Raw genomic sequence first — 24,463 nt, 5'->3', positions numbered from 1 at the left:
TCTGCTAACTTTCCCGTTTGCCATGCTCTTCTTTTCAGTACATAACAACCACGGTCAAGATCAGGCATGTGAATTGCAAACCAAACACATTTTTCCTTAACTTTTTCACGAGGGATAATAGCTGGTGAACAGATTTATATTTACACATAATCACTAAGTAACAAAACGATAATGTGATGCTATGATTTCACTCGATTGTATTGTAAATACGTTTTATGTTTATTTTGTTGACAGTATCATTCCCTGAAGAAGGGCATTATAAATGCCCGAAATGCATTGGATATGAAGTTGAAGTGATAATGCCTCATTTGTGGAAAGTTGAATGAATATAATGATTATCGTTGAAAAATACCAAAAATAATAAACATCGAAAATCTATTCAAGACTAACAAAACTGTGTGGGAATTCTCTTGTGTATATAGAGGAGAATCTGGTGTTCCCTCAGGGATGGGTCCAGTGAACCACTGGAACCACTTGTGAGACTGATCTAGTAGGACGTCTGCGGGGTTAAATGACGCCACCTGTGGAGAACCTAAACATCTAACAAACAACTAATAAACTCAATAGCTGTGCGCCCTTCCAATTCAAGCTATTTCAAAATAGATTATGACACCATTACTTACAATGTGTAGCTTACTTTGTTTCTCTTAAATCATTTCATGAGCATAACAAAGATGCACAGATTACATTTTTCAACAGAGTGCACATTATTTGAGTTGGTCCTAACTCACAAGATTATAAAATAGCAATGCATGCATTTTGCCATATTCTCAAGTGGAAAGAACTAAGTAAAATGTGCTGTAACTGATGAAAGATGTAATACAAGCCCCAGTGCTGATCACAACAGAAGGCGTGGGCACAATCTGATAATTAGGTATATCAACCGCAGCAACACAACTAGAACTAAAACTGTGGAAACAGAGTTGCGTAAACTATTTTTACATCTGAGTACATCCCTCATGGTATGGGCCCTAGTGAGCGTTGAGTGCACACAGCATGCAGTTTCCTAACAACTTCAGTGGCTGAAAAGCCACCCTTGACAGGCGGAACTCTACACTCTCAACAGTATTTGCTCTGCATGAAAATGTGCCAGGTTGGGCACACAAAATGAATAACATTATGGACTCTGTATCCAGTGTAAAGGAAAAAGAGTTAATTTACACAGGAAAAAGAATTGTATGAACAGGTTGTTTTTGAAAAAAGGACTCACAACAAGTACTGCATGTTCTACGAAAATCGAATCGAGCAATCTCACGGTACATGCACCGAAGGCTGTAATTCAAAAGTGTAAAGGAGCTTTGGCAAGGCACTAGCTAGAAAGAGTATGAATTAAAGGACTGGACTGGTAGCATGTCTTATTTGGCTGAATCTATTCCGCCTGGCATTACTTCAGAAATTAAGAAAGCGAGTAAATTAGAAAAGAACATGGAAAGTAGTGGAAAAGGTACAGGAAGAGTGAAAAACAGCAGAAAAGGGGTAGAGACAGCAGTTGCACTTAGAGGAAAACAGAATGCATGTGTGAGTGATATTCACTTGAAAATAAGGGTGGGGGGCTTCAAGGAGGCAACGAGAAACGTCCAGAAGGTTGGAAGGGATAGGCAGTGGTGAGTGAGGTGATGAGAAAGAGCAGGCGAAAAAGTGGGAGGGACAAGAAGTGAGAAAAAGAGAAAGAAAAAAGGAGAGATAGAGGGAAGGAGGAAGAGGGAGAAAGAGACATGCCATTGAAAGAGAGGGAGAGAAAAAGAGTGAGGAATGGAGTATGCTTCAAAACAGAATGCTAGAATTTGCAAGAATTAGTAATAATCAGCTGAGGCAAAAGACACCAAAAATAACATTCTGAAGTGCGAACTTGATCTTGACAATCACTCAACTTTTCATCGCTCAGGATTCCTTTCAGTGCCTGTGAATACATGATTGCTGAAAACATATCATTTTAATCAAGGATGCCCCGCATTTCTACACTCATGTGGAGAATCGCATTACGTGCACAATGATTTAGCAGTCACTGTAGGCGCACCTGAGGTATCGCATACCTGGCGCTGAGTGATTGCGGTCCGCAACACACGGTGCTTAGCAGTCTACGCAGAACTCATCTGATTTTAGCAGTGCGTGGTCAATTGCAAAAGATTTGTTATTCTTCTGCAAAACGAGAAAGGGCTGCTGCGGTGCCGACACAAAGAATGCAGGCACAGCAGGCAAAGATGTTCGGATGATATTACATTGATGGGCGTAGACAGGACTTTGGACTGCGCTGGCTTGTATTTTATTGTGTCCTTTGTCTTCCACATTCCCTCTTTTGAGCATAATAAAAGTGGCAGCTGAAAGATGTGACACCGCACCAGTGTAACCTGCCTCGTTTACAACTCAGCTTTACAGAAAAGCATCGCCGAGGCTCGTTAAAGGTTCGCACAACATGCAAAGACAAAAAAGTCTGATGAGGAGCAGGTGGATTTAAAGTGCCAATTACAGGCGCCATTGTGAGCAGCCCCATCAGCAAGGTATCCGGTGGGGCAATGCTTTGTAGTCCCAGGGGATTCTGGGTTTTTCCTGTGAGAACCTCATAAAAATCCATTATCTGTTTTGAATCAAAGACTCCCGCTGGGGCAGGGCTTGTCGGAGCCCAGTTGAACGATGTGATTTGCTTTTGTGCACTGAAATACAAGTATTATCTCAAATGTCACGAAGCTGTTTTGGTACCAAACTATAATCTGCACAAAACTTGTCTAAAAGCGTATTTAGGGCGCATGCGCTCATCCCTTGCTTCCGCTAGAATTTTCTGAAAACTAGGAAGCTCAGACTTTAAATTTGAGGCGTTGAACATCCTCTCACCCATCAACGTGTGCAGCAAACAGAGCCAATGAATTATATTTTAGTCACAGATGGGCAGTGCCATAGTGAAGGGGGGTCCCCCAGGCAGCATGAGTTTTAGGTAGCGGCGGCATTCACCCCTGCTCTTACCTGCGGCATCGCAAGCACACCCCCTGCTCTTACACATGACTAGGGTATGGCATTCCCCTGCTCTTGCATACACCCACAGGGCAGCCGCCTCCGGGACCGCCATGCGCGGCTACTCGTCTATCTGCGACACTGCACATGGGGTGCGATTGACTTAGTTGTCTGGTGCAGCGGTATTAGACGCCCTCTTAGTTTAGTTGGATAGCATTTGTAGCACACACAAAGAGACTCAGCACACCACTTTATGCCTTCCATTCAATTTCCAGTGGAAAACTAACTCTGAACAATATTCTATTTTATTTTAACCATTACCTTTCTCTGCTGCAACTTCAGAATCTATCCCCCAGTATCCCCCTATTTGAACATTAAGGGATTCATGTTCCACAATGATGGATCAAGGCAACAACAATAAAAAGAAAGACTAAGTGAAGTCTGAGTATGGGTAAGTGGGTATAACTTGTGTACTTCTATGTAGCGTAATCTCACGAAATTACCAGAAGAAATCCATGAGATTAGGCGGAATTATGTGAACAGAGTAATTCTGTATTTAGTGCTACGTTCTTAGTGCAAAAAAGCCGCTTCACATCCAAAATGGATGGAAGGATGCATTTAATGCTAAGAAATAGTACTTAATGCAACAGAACATGAATAGCGAGCATAAGCAGCTGCTTCAATGGCTAAATGTGCACTTGATGTAGGATTTCCCCCAGTTTACTCCGAAAATTTAGCGCAAAATTTTAGTACAAAATGCACGCTCATGTCTAAAATTTAATTAAATAGCGCTAATTGAAACAGAACATGAATAGTAATGCAAGCAGCCGTTTGCTAAATGTGCTCTTGCTGTAGGATTTTTGCCCCCCAAATTACTGCCTGATGTAATTGCATTATTATAGGTATTTCTGCAGCAAAAAGTAACACGGAATCCCTGGAATTACTTTGAATACTCTGCATGATTGCGTTTTTGCCCAGGGCTATTTCATCCTTCACCACTTCATCTTCTCCATATACACAACATCACAATTTTCTTATCCTCCTCTTTCCTAACAGAGTCCCCTCATGTTCAGGCGACTGACTGCCGCACTACAATCAGATAGAGAGGCAGTGTAACATACAACTGAAAAGTACATACTGCTTTTATGCTGAAATCAACTAAGACTGAAACTATGTACCTGACCATATCTACTGGACCATGCACCCTCTTTGGCACCTGTCTCTATTCTTGACTCCTCCATAGATAAAAAGGAAGAACTCATTTTTCCACTGAAAAGAATGTCATCAGGAACCTCCATTGCTAGGTGTGCTCACAGGACTGGATCCCTTGTCACAAACAATAAAAAAAGGACTGCACTGGCAACCTATCCTGTTCACCTTGCTGCTGCTCCAACCTAGTAAATCCAAATATTAGCAATCAGAACATTGCAAAGTGCACAAACTCAAGCTCAAACTTCCATATTCTAATGACACAGTAAACAGGGCGATACAGAAGAAAGCCAGGTTCACCTTCGAACTACTTGGAAGTGTTTCAGAAGGAAACAAGGCATTATTCAAGTTTAATACAGCAAAATAAATCAAGGGCAAAACAACTCTCATGTTTGCACTCCTGTGATTGGGTACTGGGGAATCAGATAAATTGTGGTTACAAAATGAATGCAATATGCCTTAACCCCTTCCAAGCTCATGACGGAACGGTTCGGTCATGAGCGTCGGTTGGCCTGTGCTTATGACGGAACCGTTCCGTCATGGTTCTATTGGTTCTTTAGAACCTCCAGCATCACAGCGGAATTCGCGCAGCGCTGAAGGGGTTAAACATAAGAAAACCCTCCGACTCTGAGCAACCCACAATGTCTAAATGCAACTGCTCATCTTTTTAGTGCCTATTTTCCATGCACATAGGCATCTTATAAATAGGGGCAAATTCATTTAGGATTCATGCAATGCAGCACAGTAGGTTACTGCACGAAAGTGACAGAGCAGGACAGATCCATATCAATTAAGATATGGAGTTGTTGCTCTTCCCCCTGCGTTGGTTGTGTCTACCTATTTTAGTAGTTAGGTTTTTGCAGCAAAATCCATGGGTTGTTGAATGGGAACATCTATGTACCACCCAAGGGACTACCCCTTGAAGCAACGTTGTACAAAGCACTACTCTGTGTTACATTAGGGCTACTTTCAAGTGTCAACCTAGATCCGCACAGGAAACTAAATCTCAATTCAAGAATGTGTGGTAGTTTGTGTCAATTTGTGGGTCACTGTCCTGTGCAAACCGTTGATAAATCTGGCCTGTGGTGTCATCTTTCGACAAAGTAAATACTACTTTACACTTTCATGACATGTTAGCATGATGACACTTTAAAAAGTGGAAGAAAAAGATAGAAAACACCACCTTGAAATGAGAACTTGAAACACTCCTAATAGCAGTTGTTTAGTCCAGTTCGCAGGCAAAATGAGAAATATAGATCTCCTTTGTCCTTTTCCTACACAAACCATACTTAAACTTGTAAAGACACATATTCCATATAATGACTGCTTCAAGCAAAGCCTTAGAAATGCCAGGGTTACGTGACACGCAAGGCCACTATTACTTGTGACGTCTTTAGAAAGCTCAGCAATAACATCAAGTCCATGATTCAAGTTATTAATATGAACCTTCTGGCCATTGAAGAGGTCTACAAGACTCTCAAGAGTACCAACAGAACATTGCTGAAATTCTGAACCCCGTACATTCATCACAAGTTAAGATTAGTCTATCCAACATTCCAATAAACATCTATCTCTTACTCCTAAAGCAACAGTATTGCAAAAAAAAACACCTTGCAACTGCACCCTCCTCCTCAACATCACATACTCAGTCACCCATTACACAACCCCTTTACCAGAGACACCATACCTACAAGTTTCTAAAATCACCTCTTATCCTCTTCCCACCAAGATCCGAGAAGCGTAATATTGTGACATCTTAAACGGAAGGTGCAGCATGACCACCCCAGTCCATCCAAATCATTTATTGCGATAACACTTATTGACTCCCTCTCAGCAATGAAACAACTGCCCACACCCCTTACAGAATCTGTTATTAAACAGACTTTACAGGAACGTGGTTCAAAGGCAAGTCCATTATAATTTGTGGCAAATTACTTCTCCCTGGTGACAAAATAAATCTGAAGAACAGAAAAGGAAAACGAGGGGTAGAGTATCACTAACATATGCAAACCATCTGTCACAGTTAAATCCCTGACACAACACACATTCCATTCGAGGTCCTACCTGCACATTGCCCCACCAACCCAAACACATCACACTGTGGGTGATTTCAACTTATGGGTAGATAGGCCTCATTGAAATCCGGCAGTGGACCTTCTTGCACACATGCAGGCTCTTGCCCATCTGAATATCATGGGAAACTCAATCCATACGTCCAGCCCTATACTGACTTCATGTTCACTCAGTATATAGAAAGTTTAAACTTAGTGGTGCTGCCACCTTTAGGGTTGGATCAGTCATGTCTTTTCTAACTTACAAATCCGTCAGCTGCATCAACGACTCTACACCTAGTAGCCCTTAAGGCATTTTGAAATGTACAACCCAAAGTACTTTGAACCAATATATTGCAGTTTTATATCTCAGCCTGTCAACCACTGAGAAAAATCAGAAAAACCCCAAAGAAGAAACAAACTTGACTGCCAAGATCTGCTTGTTTGCCCGAGTAGCCAACCTTGTAGAATTTAGTTCCCTCTTTCGCCACAGTGCCAATCCTTCTCTGGGTGTGGGATTTTGAGCTCCACGAATGTGACCCATTCTTATGGTAAAACTGGAGAGAAAGTGGAAAAGTTGCCTCAGAAGTGAAACAACCTCAGGTGCTACATGTTTCTAGCATGTACCACTAAGAGCTTTTGATGCAAAAATGATGACATCAGCAGATCCCAGAGAAAAAAAGCATCGGGCTTCCATGAGATCTGTTGTCTACAATATGCTGCCGTGCTCTGCTTGAGGAGTTGCTCTTCCAAAAAAAGTAAAGCTATTGACCCATGTGCCCTCGAGGCTTTCCTCCCCTCTGCTTCATTACGGTCCACCGGAAATGGAAACAAGAACCTCACCTACTACAACCACGGAGCTTTGTAATTGCTTGTCACATTATAATTTAAAACATTAAAGAACAATAACATGGGTTCCTTTGATCTGGGTTTCACCATGTTATGCCATTATATTTATAAAAGTAAACATGTTTTATTAAATTGTTTTTTCATTCATTTGTTTCTTAAAAATATTAATGATTTATGCTCTTTAAATATTCAATGCACATCCCTCTGGGGAAGCGCTTACTGCTTTGTGCCACAGCCTCGACTGGCTAACTAAATTTTTTTCTCATTGAAACTGTCTCCTGGCCTAGCAAGACACTACATTCCGAAATTGGTACAACCCTTCTCCCACATTTATAATCTCAAATGAAAAAGGGCTGATATATAATTTGTGTGTGTGTATGTGTGAGAGAGAGAGAAAGGAAGAGAGAGAGTGTGTGTGTGTGTGTGTGTGCAGTGGTGGCCCGTGCAAGTAAGCCAGAGAGCAGGGTGTGGGCGAGGGGGATAAACCTGACAGACGACTGGTTAGGGAATGTAAAATAAACAAATAAATAAAACCACCTAATGTGCGCTTGCTGCATCACTATCGGCAATGCGGCAAGTACAAGGTGTTTTTATGTATTCCTTTCCCTATCCCGTCGATTCTCACTTCCACCCCTCCTACCCCGCCTCATTGCGCTTCCCTGCACGAACCGCTACTGGTAAATGCACATGCTAGTATTCTCCAAGACCTTTCAAACCTACTTCTGTAGACACATTCAAACCTTTTCCTTTTCAGTGGCCTGTAGTTGGTTTACCCTGTGCCCGTGTTTGTTATATCCTAACCCTGTCCTCCCCTGTGCCCTGTTCACCTCCCTGACGCGATAGCTCCCTTGTCACCTTTCCCCCCTCCCATTGGTTCCCCCAACGTTCTACCCCTCTCGTCATTCCATGCAACTGCCTAACTGTCACCAGATGATTCTTCCTGACCACGCTGTGACCTGGTGTGGGGCTGTACTTTCGGAATAAACTTATTGCTGATTTTCCTACTGCTTCCTGGTATATGCTTTCAACAAGTGGCGACGAGGATGGGATCTCTGCTGAATTTACCCTTCGGTGAGCATTGCCCTGGCATCGGGTCAAGAGGTGCCGACTGAGTGACTCCGCGCTGCTGCTCCGAGGGTTGTTGCCGTGTCACGGTGAAGGTGAGAGCCTCAGCATGCTGTGCTGCGCCTGTATTTGATTTCCAGGGGAGGCGCTTGATGATCTCCAGTGCGCGCAAAGGCATTCCCCTTCGTGCATGTCTTAATCCTGAAGGAGGCATCTTCTTCCTCTCAAGCGCACAGTGACATTTCCTGTCAGCTGTTTTCTCGCCACACACACTCGCCCCTCAGCTTCGTTCTTCTGCGCTTGTTTCTTCACGTTCCACGTCACTGGAACGCAGCGTCTGGCGCCATCTTGTGGCGAAATCTTCGGATTTTTTAAAAAAACCGTTGTATCCAAACCAGGCACATACACGGTGATGTGCACACCCTTGTAATTTAAACGAAATTGTATGTTCTCACGCAAACATCTTGTTAAAGGACAGTTTCAACTAAACTACATTGCCTAAAAAAAAAAAATCTGCACTGCCTAACAAATAAATCTTTCTGTGATAACTAAGCGGATGCCCCCCCGGCCTGTGTAATATTCCTGCCATAACTGTAACTTATATTTGGACAGTTAGACGATCACTCTTAATTCAATTCTCTTTAAGTTCACTACTTAACCCTTTGAAGTCAAGTGTCAATTTACACCTGGACAACTGCTACTTGGAATTTTGCTTGCGCTTTAAAACCAGAGACTTGTTTGTCTTCATTCTTAAGTCTATCAGCAATGTGTGCCCTTAGTTCATTGAATCTTGCGCAACCCCAAGCTTTCCTACCTCTCAAAGGTGCTCCTAGTATGCCATGGAAGGAGTGGAGAGAGTATTTCACCAATTATATAGAAACTGTTGAAGATGAGGATTTCACTCCAGAAAAGAAAAAGAGAGTGTTGTTGTACTGCTTAGGTCCCGGGGGTGTCAAGACTTATAATAATATTGAAAAGAAAGTAAGAGAAGGAAATGATGTTTATCAGCATGCATTAGATGACTTGGATGCCCATTTTTCACCTATCGTTTGTGTTGCTGTTGATCGGTATAAATTTTCAAGAAGAAAACAGGGCAAAGATGAGAGCATTGATGATTATGTTGCGGCCTTGAACAACCTGGCCTTAACTTGTAGATTTGGTCAATTGCAAGAAGAATTTGTACGCGATCAAATCATCATGCATGCAAGTAACCCCAACATCCAAGACAAACTATGGGTCAATGGAGAATCGTCCTTAAAAGAAGTTGTTGCTCTAGTTAAAAAAGCCGAACTTACAGGCAGGTGTGCCAAAGCAGTTTTAGATGAGCCAATTGTAGTTAAAGCTATTCATTCTTCTAATGCAAACAAACTAAGACAAAGGGTCAGCAATAAGGAAGTTGCACACGAGTATCGTAAGAAAAGTGAACCTTACAAATCCAAGCACAAAAGTGAAAAAAGTCATGGCAGTAAATACAAAAATCCACCTGAACTCAAATGCTATCGATGTGGTTCTCCTAACCATTTAGCAGATTCCACAAAGTGCCCTGCTAGATATCAGAAATGCTTGTCATGTGGCGTAACTGGTCACATCGCCAAGGCCTGCAATAGGGCATCCTTTAAGCAATACAGACAGGTCAGACACATTCAGGATGAAAGTGACTCTTCTGAAGAGAATTCTGAATACTCGGATTCTGATAGCATCAACTACGTGTTCTCCATAGAGTATGATGTATTAGAACTTACACCCACTAAAAAAAAGAAACCTATGTGCGATGTGAAATTGGGAGGAGTAACTGTAAACTTGATGGTTGATTCTGGCTCCCCTTTCACGATCATCAATGAGAATGTATGGAAACAATTGCTCACAGATAAAATTGGAACATCGCTAGAGAAGTCGAACATCATTGCCAGAAGTTACACAGGCAACAACATCGAATTTCTTGGAACACGTGAGCTAGAATTTGAGTTCAAGAACAGGAAAGCTTGTTGTAAACTCTTCATTGCAAAAAAAGGACCATCTGTACTTGGCTGGAGCGATCAAGCCGATCTGGGAATAATCCTTAACCCAAACAGCGCTGATCCTGTTTTGTCAGTTGATGAGTCATGCAAGAATACCATTCATAAAGATTTTCCTGAAGTGTTTTCAGGGAAAGTTGGTCTCCTTAACAGTTTTGAACACAAAATAGAACTTAAAGACTCAGCTGTTCCATGTATTCACAAAGTGAGACACTTACCTGTGTCAGTAAGGAGTGATGTACAAACAGAGTTGAATAGACTGGTCAAAGAAGGAATAATTGAGGAGGTTGAATCCGCGGAGTGGGTTTCTCCCTTAGTTGTGGTCAAACGTCCCAATGGAAAAATTAGACTGTGCATTGACCTTAGGGATCTTAACAAAAACATTATCGTTGACCAGTATCCCCTACCTCGTATTTGTGAAATGTTTAATGCCACCAATGATATGTGTATTTTCTCCATAATAGATTTGAAATCCGCGTATCACCAGATACCCCTACACATGGACAGCAAGAAATACACCACATTTATCACCCCTTTTGGTTGTTACCGTTTTACAAGGGTACCGTTTGGGTTAGCCTCTGCCGCAGCGCTTTTTCAAAGGGTCATGACTTCCATCTTGGAGGGCGTTGCAGGCATCAGGTTCTTCCAGGACGATATTTTAGTAATGGGCGGCAATCAACAGGAACATGACACGCGCTTAAGGCAAGTCTTTGACAAACTCAAAATGCATGGTCTTACAGTCGAACTAGATAAATGTAAAATATCTCAGGACAAAGTGGTTTACTTGGGGCACACCATTAGTCACGAGGGCATCAAACCAAAACAAGGCTTAGTGGATGCCATTCTTAATGCCCCCTGCCCATCTAGTAAAGAGGACATCAGAGCCTTTCTCGGTTTAACGGAGTATTACTCCAAATTCATAAGGAACTTTTCTGAGAAAATGTACAGCCTAAGACAACTACTGAAAAATAAAACAAAATTCGAATGGTCCCCAGAATGTCAGAACACCTTTGAAACGATCAAAAGAGAAATAGGTGAAGCACCATTCCTCAAAGGATTTGATCCCAAAGCAGAAATCTATGTCACAACCGACGCAAGCAACAAAGGTTTGGGTGCGGCGTTAGCACAGAAAGATAATTCAAACCAGGAATGGGTCGTAGCTTTTGCATCCAGATCACTCACTCCTGCTGAGGAGAAGTACTCCGTGATTGAACGTGAGATGCTAGCATGTTCATGGGCACTCAATCACTTCAGAGCATACATATGGGGATACAATATACATCTTCGCACAGACCACAAGCCATTGATCAAAATCTTATCTGCTTCTGGCTTACAAAATGCCTCACCACGACTAAGCAAAATGTCAATAAAATTATTGGACTACAACTATACAGCAGAATATTGGCCAGGTATCAAGAACAAAGTCGCTGATTTTCTCAGCAGATTACCCCTGCCACATAATGAGAACATAAGTACGTCTGAGGATGATGAAAGAGTGGCTCTACTCTTCAACACAAATTTTGAAGGGATCTCTACTGGAGAATGGGAGAATCACATGTCTCAAGATTCAACGTTAAAAGACGTATGCAAGTTTGTCAACACCTCCTGGCCAGAGAAACGCCACCTTCAGGAAAACATTAAGGTGTATTGGGAAATAAGGAATGAAATCAGCTTGGAAAATGGAGTGTTGTACAGAATTGGAAAGGCCATAGCCCCCATCACTCTCAGAGACAAAATACTGAAACTTTGCCACATAGGTCACCTTGGCATAACAAAAACAAAGCAAAGAGTCAGAACCTTTTATTGGTGGCCCGGTATCGACAAACAAATTGAAATCCTCATAAGAAACTGTGTCGAATGCAGTGATTCAGATAAAACTCTCAAGACTTCCAAAGTGGCCCTTTCTCCACTTCACCCTCCCCAAATGACCTGGGAAAAATTAGGCCTGGATATTGCCGGACCAATTGAAGGACACGATGGAGGAATCAAGTACATCATAGTGGTCATTGATCACTTCTCCAAATGGCCGGAAATAGAAATTGTTTCTGAAATAGACAGTTCAACGATCATTTCCTTCCTAGATAAACTGTTCTTAAGTGAAGGTCTACCTAAATTTATTCTCACAGACAATGGTCCACAGTTTTGCTCAATGACGTTCAAATCATTCCTTGAAAGGAACTGTATCACCCACCACACTACTTCCCTCTACCATCCAGAAGGTAATGGTCTTACAGAACGCTTCAACCGTGTCTTGAAGGGACACATACAATTGTCTAGGAATGCCAACCTTAACTGGGAAGAAGAAGTGTTCAAACTCATCTGGGCATTCAGAATTTCTCCTTGTACCAGCACCCGCAATGCACCCTTCGTGCTCATGAGAAGCAGACAACCTCTGAGCATTGACCTTGGTTGGATGCCTGTTTCTAAGCAACTTGAATGGTCGCCTGATGTCATCAGAAACAACATAATCAAGGAGCAAAAATACTACAAAGAGTGGTTTGACTCTAAACATAATGCAAAGGAACACTCTTTCAAGGTAGGGGATCTTGTGAAAGTTCGTTTAGAAAAAAAGGTAAGGAAAGGAGAAAGCAGATTCACCCCTTCTCTTCGTATCAATGAACTCTTTAACAATGCTGCTAGGCTCAGTGATGGGAAGGTGTGGCACATGAGTAGATTGGCAAAATGCCATCTTGAAGGCATAGGTCCAAGTCAAATGCAACCTAAGGTGAATAACAAAGATTTGTGGGTTGATTATGATATGTCTAAGTCTGAACATAGTTGCATGCCCAACATCGAGTCTTCACATGTTCACCCACCTGTCTCTGACTTTGCTGATTGTCATTCATCAGACCGGTCTGTTGATGTCAGTCCTCACACTCCTCTACCATTGCGGGGTTGTCAGGGCGACTCACACTCCGACTCTGAAGTCATGTCTGACAGTCATAGCTTCAGTGGTAGGTCAGGCAGAACCAGTAATGATCCTCACTCTGACACCGATTGTGTTCCTGATCCTCACCTTGTCACGGGAAGGTTTGGTAGGACTATTCGCAAGCCTAAACGTTTTGAAGACTTTGTATATGATTAATGTTCACTGTTTTTCCTGCATGACTTCATGCTATGATTAATGTTCACTGTTTTCCCACATGACTACATGCTTCACTGCCTATTGTTTAATCCTTTAAAAAACTCTCAAGAGAGGAAGATGTGTTATATCCTAACCCTGTCCTCCCCTGTGCCCTGTTCACCTCCCTGACGCGATAGCTCCCTTGTCACCTTTCCCCCCTCCCATTGGTTCCCCCAACGTTCTACCCCTCTCGTCATTCCATGCAACTGCCTAACTGTCACCAGATGATTCTTCCTGACCACGCTGTGACCTGGTGTGGGGCTGTACTTTCGGAATAAACTTATTGCTGATTTTCCTACTGCTTCCTGGTATATGCTTTCAACAGTGTTGTCCTGTGACTGCTTCAAATAGGTTCCCTTTGAAGCAGGGCACAAGTCCTAAAAAAAGAAGTCAGGGGACGCTGTCACCGGGAGTGACGTCACAACAGGAAGTGACATCACAAAAGGTGACTTGCACCATCAGGCTCATTGCCTCCCCTTGCTCACACCTTAGATGCTATAGCATCTGAGAAGTCAGCGCGTGAGCAGCATACTGTGAGCTCCAAACTCCTCGTCCCAGAGAGGCCAAAGAGTGAAGTCCAGCTGTTTGGCAGGGGGACGACGTCCACCCGGTAAAATAAGTGGGGGGACACCATCCACATGCGAGGTACCCCGACTCGAGCCCTGCTGCGAAGCATCAGTGTATGCATCCGTGGCTAGGACTTTCAAGGGACAGGGTTATAAGACAACGTCTAACATTACAAATACACCTCAGCGTTCATAATTTATTTCAGCTCTTTTTTCTCTCACATTTTCGTTTTTAATGAGATGCAGTGGGTTCACATTTTGTATTCATGCGGCATATTTTCTCCTCTTCATTAACTTACAAAAGGAACTTCAGTTTAATTTGGAAAATCTGCCTAAGGAAGGGACCGTAGTGGTCCAGAAAGTTTGCATCTGAAACATTCATTAGCCTAATCATCTCTCCCCAACTGTTTGTTGGTGTAAAAAATGCAGAGTAGTAAATGATCTTGCAAATCATGCAGCACTGTCACATAATATAAAATAATCACTTTAATTGTCACTGGGCTGGATGTGTAGATTTTTCTGCTCAGTATATATTCATGCCTAATTAGTCTTAAGATGAGACCATGCCTCTACAAGAGCAAAGAGCCGACCAGTGAATTATAATTCAGTGTGTGTACTGGCATTCTAATTGATTACAAAATGGCATCCGGTTGCAACTAATGGCATTTTTGTACATAACTCGTTTAATAAATAAATGCTGCTGATTAGGAAAAAAAAGCCACTTATAACTTTAAGTATGCTTACAATGTCGTCCTACATGAGACATATTGCACAATGACCAGAGAGTGGAATGGGTAAGACTCAAATTTACAATTTTATATGTATGTATATTTATGTGAGTTTGTAATACAGAATACATCGGCATTCCCCATAAAATTTGTCTAGCATTGCCTGCCAGCCTTTTCGGTTTTGTTAATGTTTGCCTTATTTTGGCACAATTTTTGTAAACGTTATTACTGGGAGAGGGCCTGTGCCCGAGATAATATAAAGAAACCTTGTGTAAAAGTAAAACATATTTTTGATAAAAAATTAACACTTTGTCATAGTAGTCTCTGGCACTCAATGTGGTTACTCTGTATGTGCTCCTTCTGAAAATGCAGAACGTTGTCTCTCATAGTGTAGTTAGCCAATGACTGAAGTGGGTTAGCCCATTGCCCCATGCTGTATGGCTGAGTTTCCATGTGGCTATGCCTGCAGCAGTGCAAGACCCTCCTCTGTATCTTCTTGGTCCTGGTCAGTGACTTGGAAAACCTAAGTATGCTGCTAGTCAGACTCACTAGAAGCCTATCCTCCCCAGGCACAGTTCCTTAGGTTTTTGGTCCTTTGTTTATTTAGAAGTTTCTAATTGTAGTTTAAGAAGCAAAGTATTCCACGTCTCTGTCTGGTATTCAGAAATCCTGGATATTTGAAAGAATGAAGTCTTCAAACACCTCTAGTCAGTGAGCTCTTCGCAAATATGTCCTTAAACAGACCCACAGAACGGGATATCCCACAGCCATCTCCAGTATCCCGAGGCAGATGACTCAACCAATCATGTTTCTTCTTTGCTAGCCATGCTAAACATAGAAGCATGGGAATCTCAAGGAAAAACACTGCTCGTGGTGAAGCAAACCATTGAAGAGGTGCAGGTGCCAGCTTCACCCATCAGAGTCACTGGGCATCAGGAAGTTGTCTTCCTGCATGCCCTAGAGACTGCTCAGGTTGGGGGCGCCTGCTGTTTGGAGAGTTACGTGATTTCCCTGGTGCTCATATAAATATAAAAGTGGTACGAATGACATAAAATCTATAACAAAATTTCAACATTTGGAAGAAACAACAAGCAAGAATCAGCCAGATACCTAAGTGCAGTTGTAACCCAATGAAGACCACATCAAAATAAGAGATATTTGGGGTTTAATGCTGATAAGCCGCCCATTTCCTCTGGCCTGCCCTATTATGTCTGCTGACATTGCCTCTGTGGAAGTCCCCGGAAAGGCTATGGACTGTGGAGATGTGTAGTGTCTAGATTACCTCTTTGACCCATACCAGCAAATAGAAGAGGGATGCTTTGCTTCAATATTCAATTGCTTCATATTTAGCCGATGTTAGTGGTGACTCAACTGGTGAGCATATTCCATTCCGGTACCATATTTAATCGTTTTTGCCTTCTCGTGATTTTGCCTTTTTGATCAAATGGCTCGGATCTGGTCAGCCTGCAGGCGAGTTGAATAGAAAAAGCCTGAGTGATCCCAAAGTGTGACCTTTGCTCTATTTGGCTCTCACACCACTGCCCCTGAGAATCAGATTTTGATCTGTTCCTTCAATGCAAGGCTGTATGTTACCCCCCCCCCATTAGAGTGGAGGTGTCTGTCAAAACCGTTAGGATCACTAGGCCACACAATATCCACTTTTTAAATGCACAAATCTACCTAACCCTGACCCGGAACCAGTGAATGGACTCATCTTCCAGGAAAAGTTATTTCAATTTCTGAACTCCAAGACAATTCTCATTTCAACAGCAGAGTTATGGCTGCTTTTTCTATTGTCAACACTGGGTTTATCTTTGTTTTAGACAGTCCTTGGTGTTCGCAATGATAATGCATTAGGGACTATACATTTTGTGAAACTAAACAAAGTAACTATGTTTTGCAGAAGATTATGAGTTGGGTGATGTCAAATGTTGCTTTTTTGAGACAATGGTATGTTTGTATTGACAATTCCATTATTACCTTAACTGCATTGATACTGTTTTGTGTATCTCTCTTCCAGAAGTGTACTTTGTGTGAGCATGTAATGATCATTACATCGTTTTTCTGGCTCATCTCTGTATTGTTTGCAGTCTAATTGTTGTGTAAATTTTGATTAGTCTGCTTTTGAAAAGATGACCTTTATAGCCATTGTAAATGTATTTATATATTTTGTGGATGAGCAGAAACTGAAATAAGGCCCCAGTCTACTGCAACTAGAGGTGTTTTGTATTTGCTTGACACATTTAAGCTTAAAAACATTTTTTTTTAAACAATAACTTCGGTTCCTGTTATCTGATCTTCACCATTTTATGACATTAAGTTTTAAATTGTTGCATCTTTACAAAAAAACGAGATGTTTTTGGACATTCACATTTTTATTACAACAACACTCTACAAAACCTCCTATGAAATAAACTTTAGTTGCTCGTCCCGATGCACAGAGTTAAAAAGGCATAGGTAGCCAGGTTTCTGTGAAGAGCTGGTAACCAGTGTCCTGGTCGGTCAGTGGGACACCAGCAATCTCACTGATGATGGTGCTTGGTTTTCCTTGCGACTGCATACAATATGTAACGATATATAAAAGTAAGGTACGTTACTGAATCCCAAGCTATAAAGATTGGACCCTGACTTGTATTCCGTGTCTCATTGGTTCCTTTGAAAACGGTATTCTTTTGTGATTTAGGAATCGGACTCCAAATCGAAAAAACTTATTTTAATGAAATTTGCAAATTGATTATGAGTTGTCTTTCATTTGGAAGCGATTATAATGTACTTTTGTTGCGTAAACCAAGAAAATTGATCAATTTTCCTTAACAGTACAATAATCTGCTCTTCGAAGGTTTGCTCCCTGGAACCACTGTGCAGCACTGTAACATTTCAAGCGGATTGAAAATAGTCTCTTGCTAAGAAAACTCGATGCCTGATTTCGTCGCAGAAGTTGCTGTATGACAGAGTGCAGAAGTATCACTGTCAGCGACAACTGATGATGCGTGGAATGGATTAGACGCGCAGGATTCAAGAAACTCTTTTAAGAGCAAGGGCAGCAAGGGCGCCACAAGCCAGATGGTGTGTCAAGTGCTGCTCACCTCACCTCTCCAGCATTTACAGAGAGCCGATGTCCTCCCCCGATGGTCGCTCTAATGAAATAAAATACCGCCTCCAGCGAGGCGCTCGCCATTGTACGCTACGGCCTTGCCAGCTGGAAAACTCTACTTGTCCATTCCTTGGCACTAATGAGCAGCTAATAGTTCCTGTAGCACCAGGCATTTCTATGAGATCTTTCAGCTTGTATTATTAGAGGATTGTTAAGAGAACATGGAATGTGAAGAAGCGAACAAAGAAAAATTCAGAACCGCGAACACAACGCTGGCTCCGCAGCCCAGATAGGATGTATTATGCTGCCGTTCAGGGGAGACTGAGTGCATGGTTCTTTCTGCCACAACCCACAGCAGTGGGATAAAGGCAAAGGAAGCTCACACAACAGAGCTTCTGAATCCCGTGGATCATAGCAGAACACTAGCAGCAAAGGTAGGACAAACAGCATGCACCATCCTCACTCAACAAAGAAAGAGCAACTGGGGGTGTCCATTAGAGTGCTGGAAGAAGGGGCTCAGAATATTCATTTATGAATCAATCCAGAATGCAGTGGAGGGTGGCTTTTAAGTTTGGTATATAGACTGCTCAAGAAGCACATTCATGACCCAATCCAATGATAAACTCTTGTGATGTTGACTAAAGTCAACGAACATCAGAGAGTGGACTCCTGTAGCGGCAAAAAAGGCAGTAACAAGGAGTATGGTGTCTTGGTGACAGGTACCCATTAACCTGCTTTTATTGTACCGTACTTATATCAGAGCAGATCACCGTAGGTGGAACTTCTTTAAAAAAATTATTTCACCAAATGCACAGACCTAACTTTGTCATCGAGCAGGAAACAAAAAGACAAAGAGAGAAATGTATGGGGGGGGGGGGGGTAATTCAAATCTATGTTCACCTTATTCACATCAGTCCTCCATTTTCTCGAGGATCTGTCATAAAGAGCCTTGACAAATGTACAGTATCAAGTGACCATATTTTTTTATTTACTTTCGAGGCACTATGTTTAGAAAATGTTAAACATTTGATGACGAAAGTGTCCTTTCTAAAAAAAACTGTAAAGCTATTGATATATAGCGAATGTTTTTCTCACTAATAGAGCGCCAGTGGACATGAACACCATGCAGCGTGATGGTACTTATCGATTTCACTTCTACTGATGCTCTGCCTTGCATCCTGTGCTACCTTCTTGTGAGAGCACACTGTCTGACAGCCAGCATGCTGCACTGCTGTGGCCTCTTCATCTGCGCGTCCCACCCCATCAGCATTCCACTTTAGTATCAGAGTGGTTGGTCTGTGGTAAAATGACTCATGACCAAAGAGCATATATAAACCTCTGTTCTTTGGGGACTGGGAATTGGAAGACTTTTGCTCACCTCCCTCGTTATCCTTGTTATCAGCGCAGGAGGTTTCCATGGCAACATTGCATCCGGACCCTCTCCAGCCGGTCTGGCAGATACACTGCCAGCTGTTCTGACCGAGCGCGCATCTCCCGTTGCCATTGCACAAATCCGGACATCCATCTGGTTGAAAGAAAGGAAGAAGATAAGTAAAAGAGTCCCTGATCCAGACCAAGATTCGGAGGTCTGCAAGGAGGAAAAAAACACACACATCAATATCATCACTGGGTTCTAGGTGCCCTCGGGCAAATGTTAAAAGACAGACACTGCCCAACACATTGAGAATGGCCATCATCCTTTAGCACATCTTAAACATGGATATGTGTTTCCACCACACGCGTATCTTATCGGACTCTAGAGGAGACAGCTGTATTGTAAGTGTCGTGTATCTCTGATGAGAGCCTTTCTGCAAGTTTAAAGTAAAAAGCATCAAGGTGCAGTGCAGTTTCTTGTCATGCAGCGAGGCAGCAGCCAGCAGATTGCGCTGACACAGCCCAGCACATGACACTTCTGAAAGTGACAACAAAAGGGGTGAGGCTGGGATTTGAAACACCAGGGAGCAGTCACACTTTTTAACATTCTGCAAAAGTGAGAAATGTAAAGTGTAAAGACAGGAAGGGATACGTAAGGCTCAATTGACAGATAATTTGATTAATTAAAGTGTTTTACATTCATGGAGTAAAACTACACATTAATATCAGAGAGACTAAACGTCTGTGGCACTGTACCTTATGAAATAATATCAGGATAGTTGTAACATCGAAGCAAAGGTCACCAAATCGTCTTCTCACTCTCTGTTATAATAACTCTCTGTCTGTTCACAAACTTCTCTAACATCACAATGCTTTGCATCGTTACAAAATCTTCTGACAACACACTGCTCTGCCTGGCCACAAAATCCTCTAACATCACGATGCTCTGCGTGGTTACACAATCTTATGATATTAAGGTTCTATGCCTGGCCACAAAATCCTCTAACATCACAATGCTCTGCGTGGTTACACAATCTTATGATATTAAGGTTCTATGCCTGGCCACAAAATCCTCTAACATCACAATGCTCTGCGTGGTTACACAATCTTATGATATTAAGGTTCTATGCCTGGCCACAAAATCCTCTAACATCACAATGGTCTGCGTGGTTACACAATCTTATGATATTAAGGTTCTATGCCTGGCCACAAAATCCTCTAACATCACAATGCTTTGCATGGTTACAAAATCTTATGGTATTAAGGCTCTATGCCTGGTCACAAAATCCTCTAACATCACAATGCTTTGCATGGTTACAAAATCTTATGGTATTAAGGCTCTATGCCTGGTCACAAAATCCTCTAACATCACAATGCTTTGCATGGTTACAAAATCTTATGGTATTAAGGTTCCATGCCTAGCCACAAAATACAATGCTCTGAATGCTTACAAAATCTTATGATATCACAGTTCGACGCCGAGTCACAAAATCCTCTGACATCACAAAACTCGGACAGGAGACAACATTATTTGACATCACATCGCTTGGCCCTCATTTGGTTTCTTGTTCAAGGTGCGGCTCATAACACATATGCTGGTTAAAAGGGGAAGGCATTATTTAGTGTCGCCCAGTGGTGTTGCCGCATTAGTGCATGCTTGCATTTGAAGCTGATGTGGGTGTGTGGGTGAGACAGAGAGTGAGAGAAAGAAATAGAGACACTGTTGGAACCTGGGATGTCAGGTCACCTAGGGTAGCCTGGCCTAGGGTAAGACACAATACTAGAGGCACACGAGTGAAGGTTGCAAACCACCCAGCAGTAAATCCACGCAATAACACACAAAAATGACACTACACCAAAGTATGGAAAAATATGAGCTGTTTTATAAAAATAATATTCTCTTTGTTTTAGCTCTTAGTATTCACAATTGAAAATTACACATTTGACCAGGAGAAATAATATTACTTTTCTGTCTGTAGAAAAATTACAACTCAATACATTCAGATGTCATGAGGTCAGAAATGCTACTTTCAGAAATGCTAACTTATCTCAGTAGAATTATTTTCAGCAGTGTTATCTTGCATTAGTGATCAACAACAAAAGTACATTTCATTACATTAAACTCCCAATTCCACTGGCTTTGACTTCACCACAGTGTTGAAAGCTTTACCTTCCTTAACTGTACTTTTAATCACAAAATGAGGGCACACCCAGTGAGAACTGTAGGAGGTACCCACGTTCTATGTTACCACCAGTAGCTTTGTGAGGAACTTATATCTTTGATATCGATTTGTGAGTGTTCTGGAATCCACCTCCTGTACCTTGGGTTCTATGCCGCCAGAAGAGGTTCCCTGCCCTCTGGCTTCCCACACCCCCACTCTCCTTACTTATGTGAGGGTCCCTTGTCTCGCCGAGTAGATTTACTGGAAGGAGGAAGGGGGAAACAATGGGCCAAAAGAAGAGCTCCTCGAGGGTGGCTCGCTTCCTTCGCCGATCCCCTCAGTCCAGCCACGCTCCCTCAGCACAGCGTTAGGAGAGGGGCTCCTTAAGCGGCGAGGGACGAGGGCGCTTCCCGCCTGCTCCGCTGAAGAGAAGCTTCTCTGCCTCCCGTCGGATCTCAACGAAGGGGTCCTCTGGCCTCCTACTGGACCTGCACGTCACCTAGACGCTTCCGCGTCTGACACCGGCCGCCTGCAACCCGAGGCGGCTCGCCTCCAAGACACGCTCCTCACTCGGGCCCCGCCTCCCGCAGGCCTCGCCTCCCGCAGGCCGCGCCTCCCGCAGGCCTGCGCGTCACTCGGGCTGCTTCCTCAGTCAGGATGCGAGGCAGCGCAGGTGCGAGGGACTAGTGTTCCCGCTCGCTTGGCGCCGCCCTGTCTCTGCTCCTACGCCTGCAGTCCCTCCTCTCACCCAGCTGCACTGACAACACTGCTCAGGGCGGAAGGCTTACTTCTCCTCCAATGCTCCGCAGACACTCGCCTCCTCCTTGCAGCCCCGAGGGGATGCAGGACACCACACCTTGCTCCGGACCGCTTCCACCACAACGCTGGTAGGTGAAGCTCCGCCAAAGGGGAAGTAGGGAGAAGTTTCCCAGCAAGAGCGCAGATGACAGGGGACAGTGGGGTCAAGGGCCAGAGGGGGGTTTTCACCACAGTCAGGCGATCTTCGCAGCAGAAGAAGGCGGTTGGGAGGGATTGGTCAAGGGCTAAAGGGGGAACGTCTCCCTGTAGTGGTTGTCTGTCACAAGTGTAAAATAGAGATCCACAAGTTGATGGTATAAGTAGTGGTTTATTTAGAATAAAGATCCCATCCACAGGTGAACATCCAGCCAGCATCAAAGTATGGTTGTAACTGCCTGCTGAACAAGGCATAACATTCCAGGAGATGTGCAGGAGATTCTAGTGCCTCATGACATCAGCGCAGCTATGTCATGAAGCACAGACACACAGAGCCAGGATGCCACACATCTCCCTTCTAACAACAAGAACAGAATTACAAAAAGGAAAAAGTTAAAATTAAAGCATAAATCACACAGTCACGTAGTCCTTTAAGTACTCAGGAGAATGAGAAACCCTTGCAGACTTGCGAGGAAGTGAGGAAGGTTCATCACTAGAAGTTTGAGAATGACGACTATAAGAAGCCTCACAATATCATTTCTAACCACCACCACCACCACCCTGTTCAAATTCCAAACTCGATGGTCTGCAGTTTTGATGGCGTTCTTAAAAACTTTGATGACACGGATAGGCTTTTTAAAGGTAGCAGAAAGGGCCTTATTGTTTTTGCAGGGATTTTTAATAAGTACCCAATCGCCCACTTTGACAGGAGTGACCTTTACAGAATTCCTTGCATCAAAAATTCTTTTTCTATTCTCAATCCTAGAAGATTCACGCACCATCCAACCATCACTGACATCATGAGGACATGGTTGCAAATCATTAACCCATGCGGGTACCACAAGTGTATTAGGAGTACGTGATCTAAAAAGTTCAAAGGGGGTCTTCCCAGTAACAACATGGGGAGATATCCTGTAAACCTTAACTTTCTTAAAAACATCTGCCCTCCAATCTGTGCCAGCAGACTTAGCCATTCTGATGGTTTCTTTAAGAACACGGTTGAATCTCTCAACAGTACCGTTGGTTTCTGGGTGGTATAGGGATGATTTTTTGTGTTTGATACCTTGTTCTAACAGAAATTGTTCCATGTCCTTAGACACTAACTGAGGACCATTATCAGTGAGAATGGTGTTAGGAATGCCTTCCCTTGCAAAAAGTTTGGCCAAGAAGGCCACCACATTTTTTGTCTCAATGCCACGAGTAATGGCAATTTCTGGCCATCTGGAAAAGAAATCAACAAGGACAAGAACATACCACTCACAACCAGCTGAGACAATGGGCCCCAAAATATCTAAACCAACCTCTTTCCATGGTACATTCGGTCTGTCCCTAATCACCATAGGCTGGACCTTAGGTTTCGCCACCTAACCAGGACAAACTAACTGCTCCCAGTGCGTCCTCCTCCTCTCACCACTGCCTCTCTCCTCCACTCTCTGGTCTACACAAAATGGCTCCCTGACCTATGCCCTTTTATAGCCAAGCCACACAGGGTCCAGTAGGGCCCAGAAAGTTCTGGAAGGCCTAAGGTTAACCTATGGGCAGTCTAGGATGTGGCAGTTGGAAACAGTTAGTGGCCACCATTTTGTGAACTTCAGCATTTTCCTGACAGTAAAGGCCTCTAGGCCTGAGGTAAAAAACTATGAGGGGGGAAAAGAACACCTATCCCCTTGACCAACACCTAGAAAAAGTTAGTGGACACAAAAATTATTAAAGGTATGAGGGGCGAAAAGGGGACAAAATAAATAATAAATTGGAGGGACTACGCAAAAAGCCAGACAGGTCTAACAGACACGCTTTGGAATTATAAAGCAAATACCTGTAAATGTATCAATGTTTACCCTTTATAACATCACTAATAATTAAACCTAAGCAATGTCATCGGATCCCTCAGTAGCATGAGGTAATCTAATATCACCAGACACTGGTGCTCCGATGAAAACACCCGATGTAACCTATAAGTGGGAGAACCTATTGGTTATAGGAGAGAAGCCATTAACCACCCATGGGTGGCATGCTTCATAATGGGGTCCCTCCTCACATTGTTGGACAAGACCACCAATCTGGGGTGGATGTATTACTACAACCACACCAGTTCATTGTGGTCCATTGTCTTTTGCACTAGACAAAAGACCATCCTTAAGAGATCGGTGTAGTAACGAAAGATACGCCATTCATTTCCTGAAGTTAGGTTCTTTATTTAAACCCCCAGCACTGTAGGAATCAATATACAGCTGGTAGGTAACAGAGCTTCTTTCATAACAGCTTCTAGGAAATGTTCCCTATTACACATATAAACAATTCTAGATCTACTAAAGATTCTACACAA

General features: G+C 42.9%; 1 protein-coding gene across 1 annotated transcript in view; it reads right to left on the bottom strand.

Moving 5' to 3' along the window:
- Window positions 1-24,463, bottom strand: part of LOC147702831 (teneurin-2) — a 1,317,719-nt gene that overhangs the window by 218,361 nt on the left and 1,074,895 nt on the right. The window contains exon 13 of the mRNA XM_086931409.1: window positions 19,026-19,172. Coding sequence (XP_086787535.1) covers window positions 19,026-19,172 — 147 coding nt within the window. The remainder of the gene's footprint in view (window positions 1-19,025; window positions 19,173-24,463) is intronic.

The sequence above is a fragment of the Lissotriton vulgaris genome, chromosome 7, assembly GCF_964263255.1.
Source record: "Lissotriton vulgaris chromosome 7, aLisVul1.2, whole genome shotgun sequence".
Taxonomy (NCBI): Eukaryota; Metazoa; Chordata; class Amphibia; order Caudata; family Salamandridae; genus Lissotriton; species Lissotriton vulgaris.
This window is presented reverse-complemented; position numbering and strand designations above follow the sequence as displayed.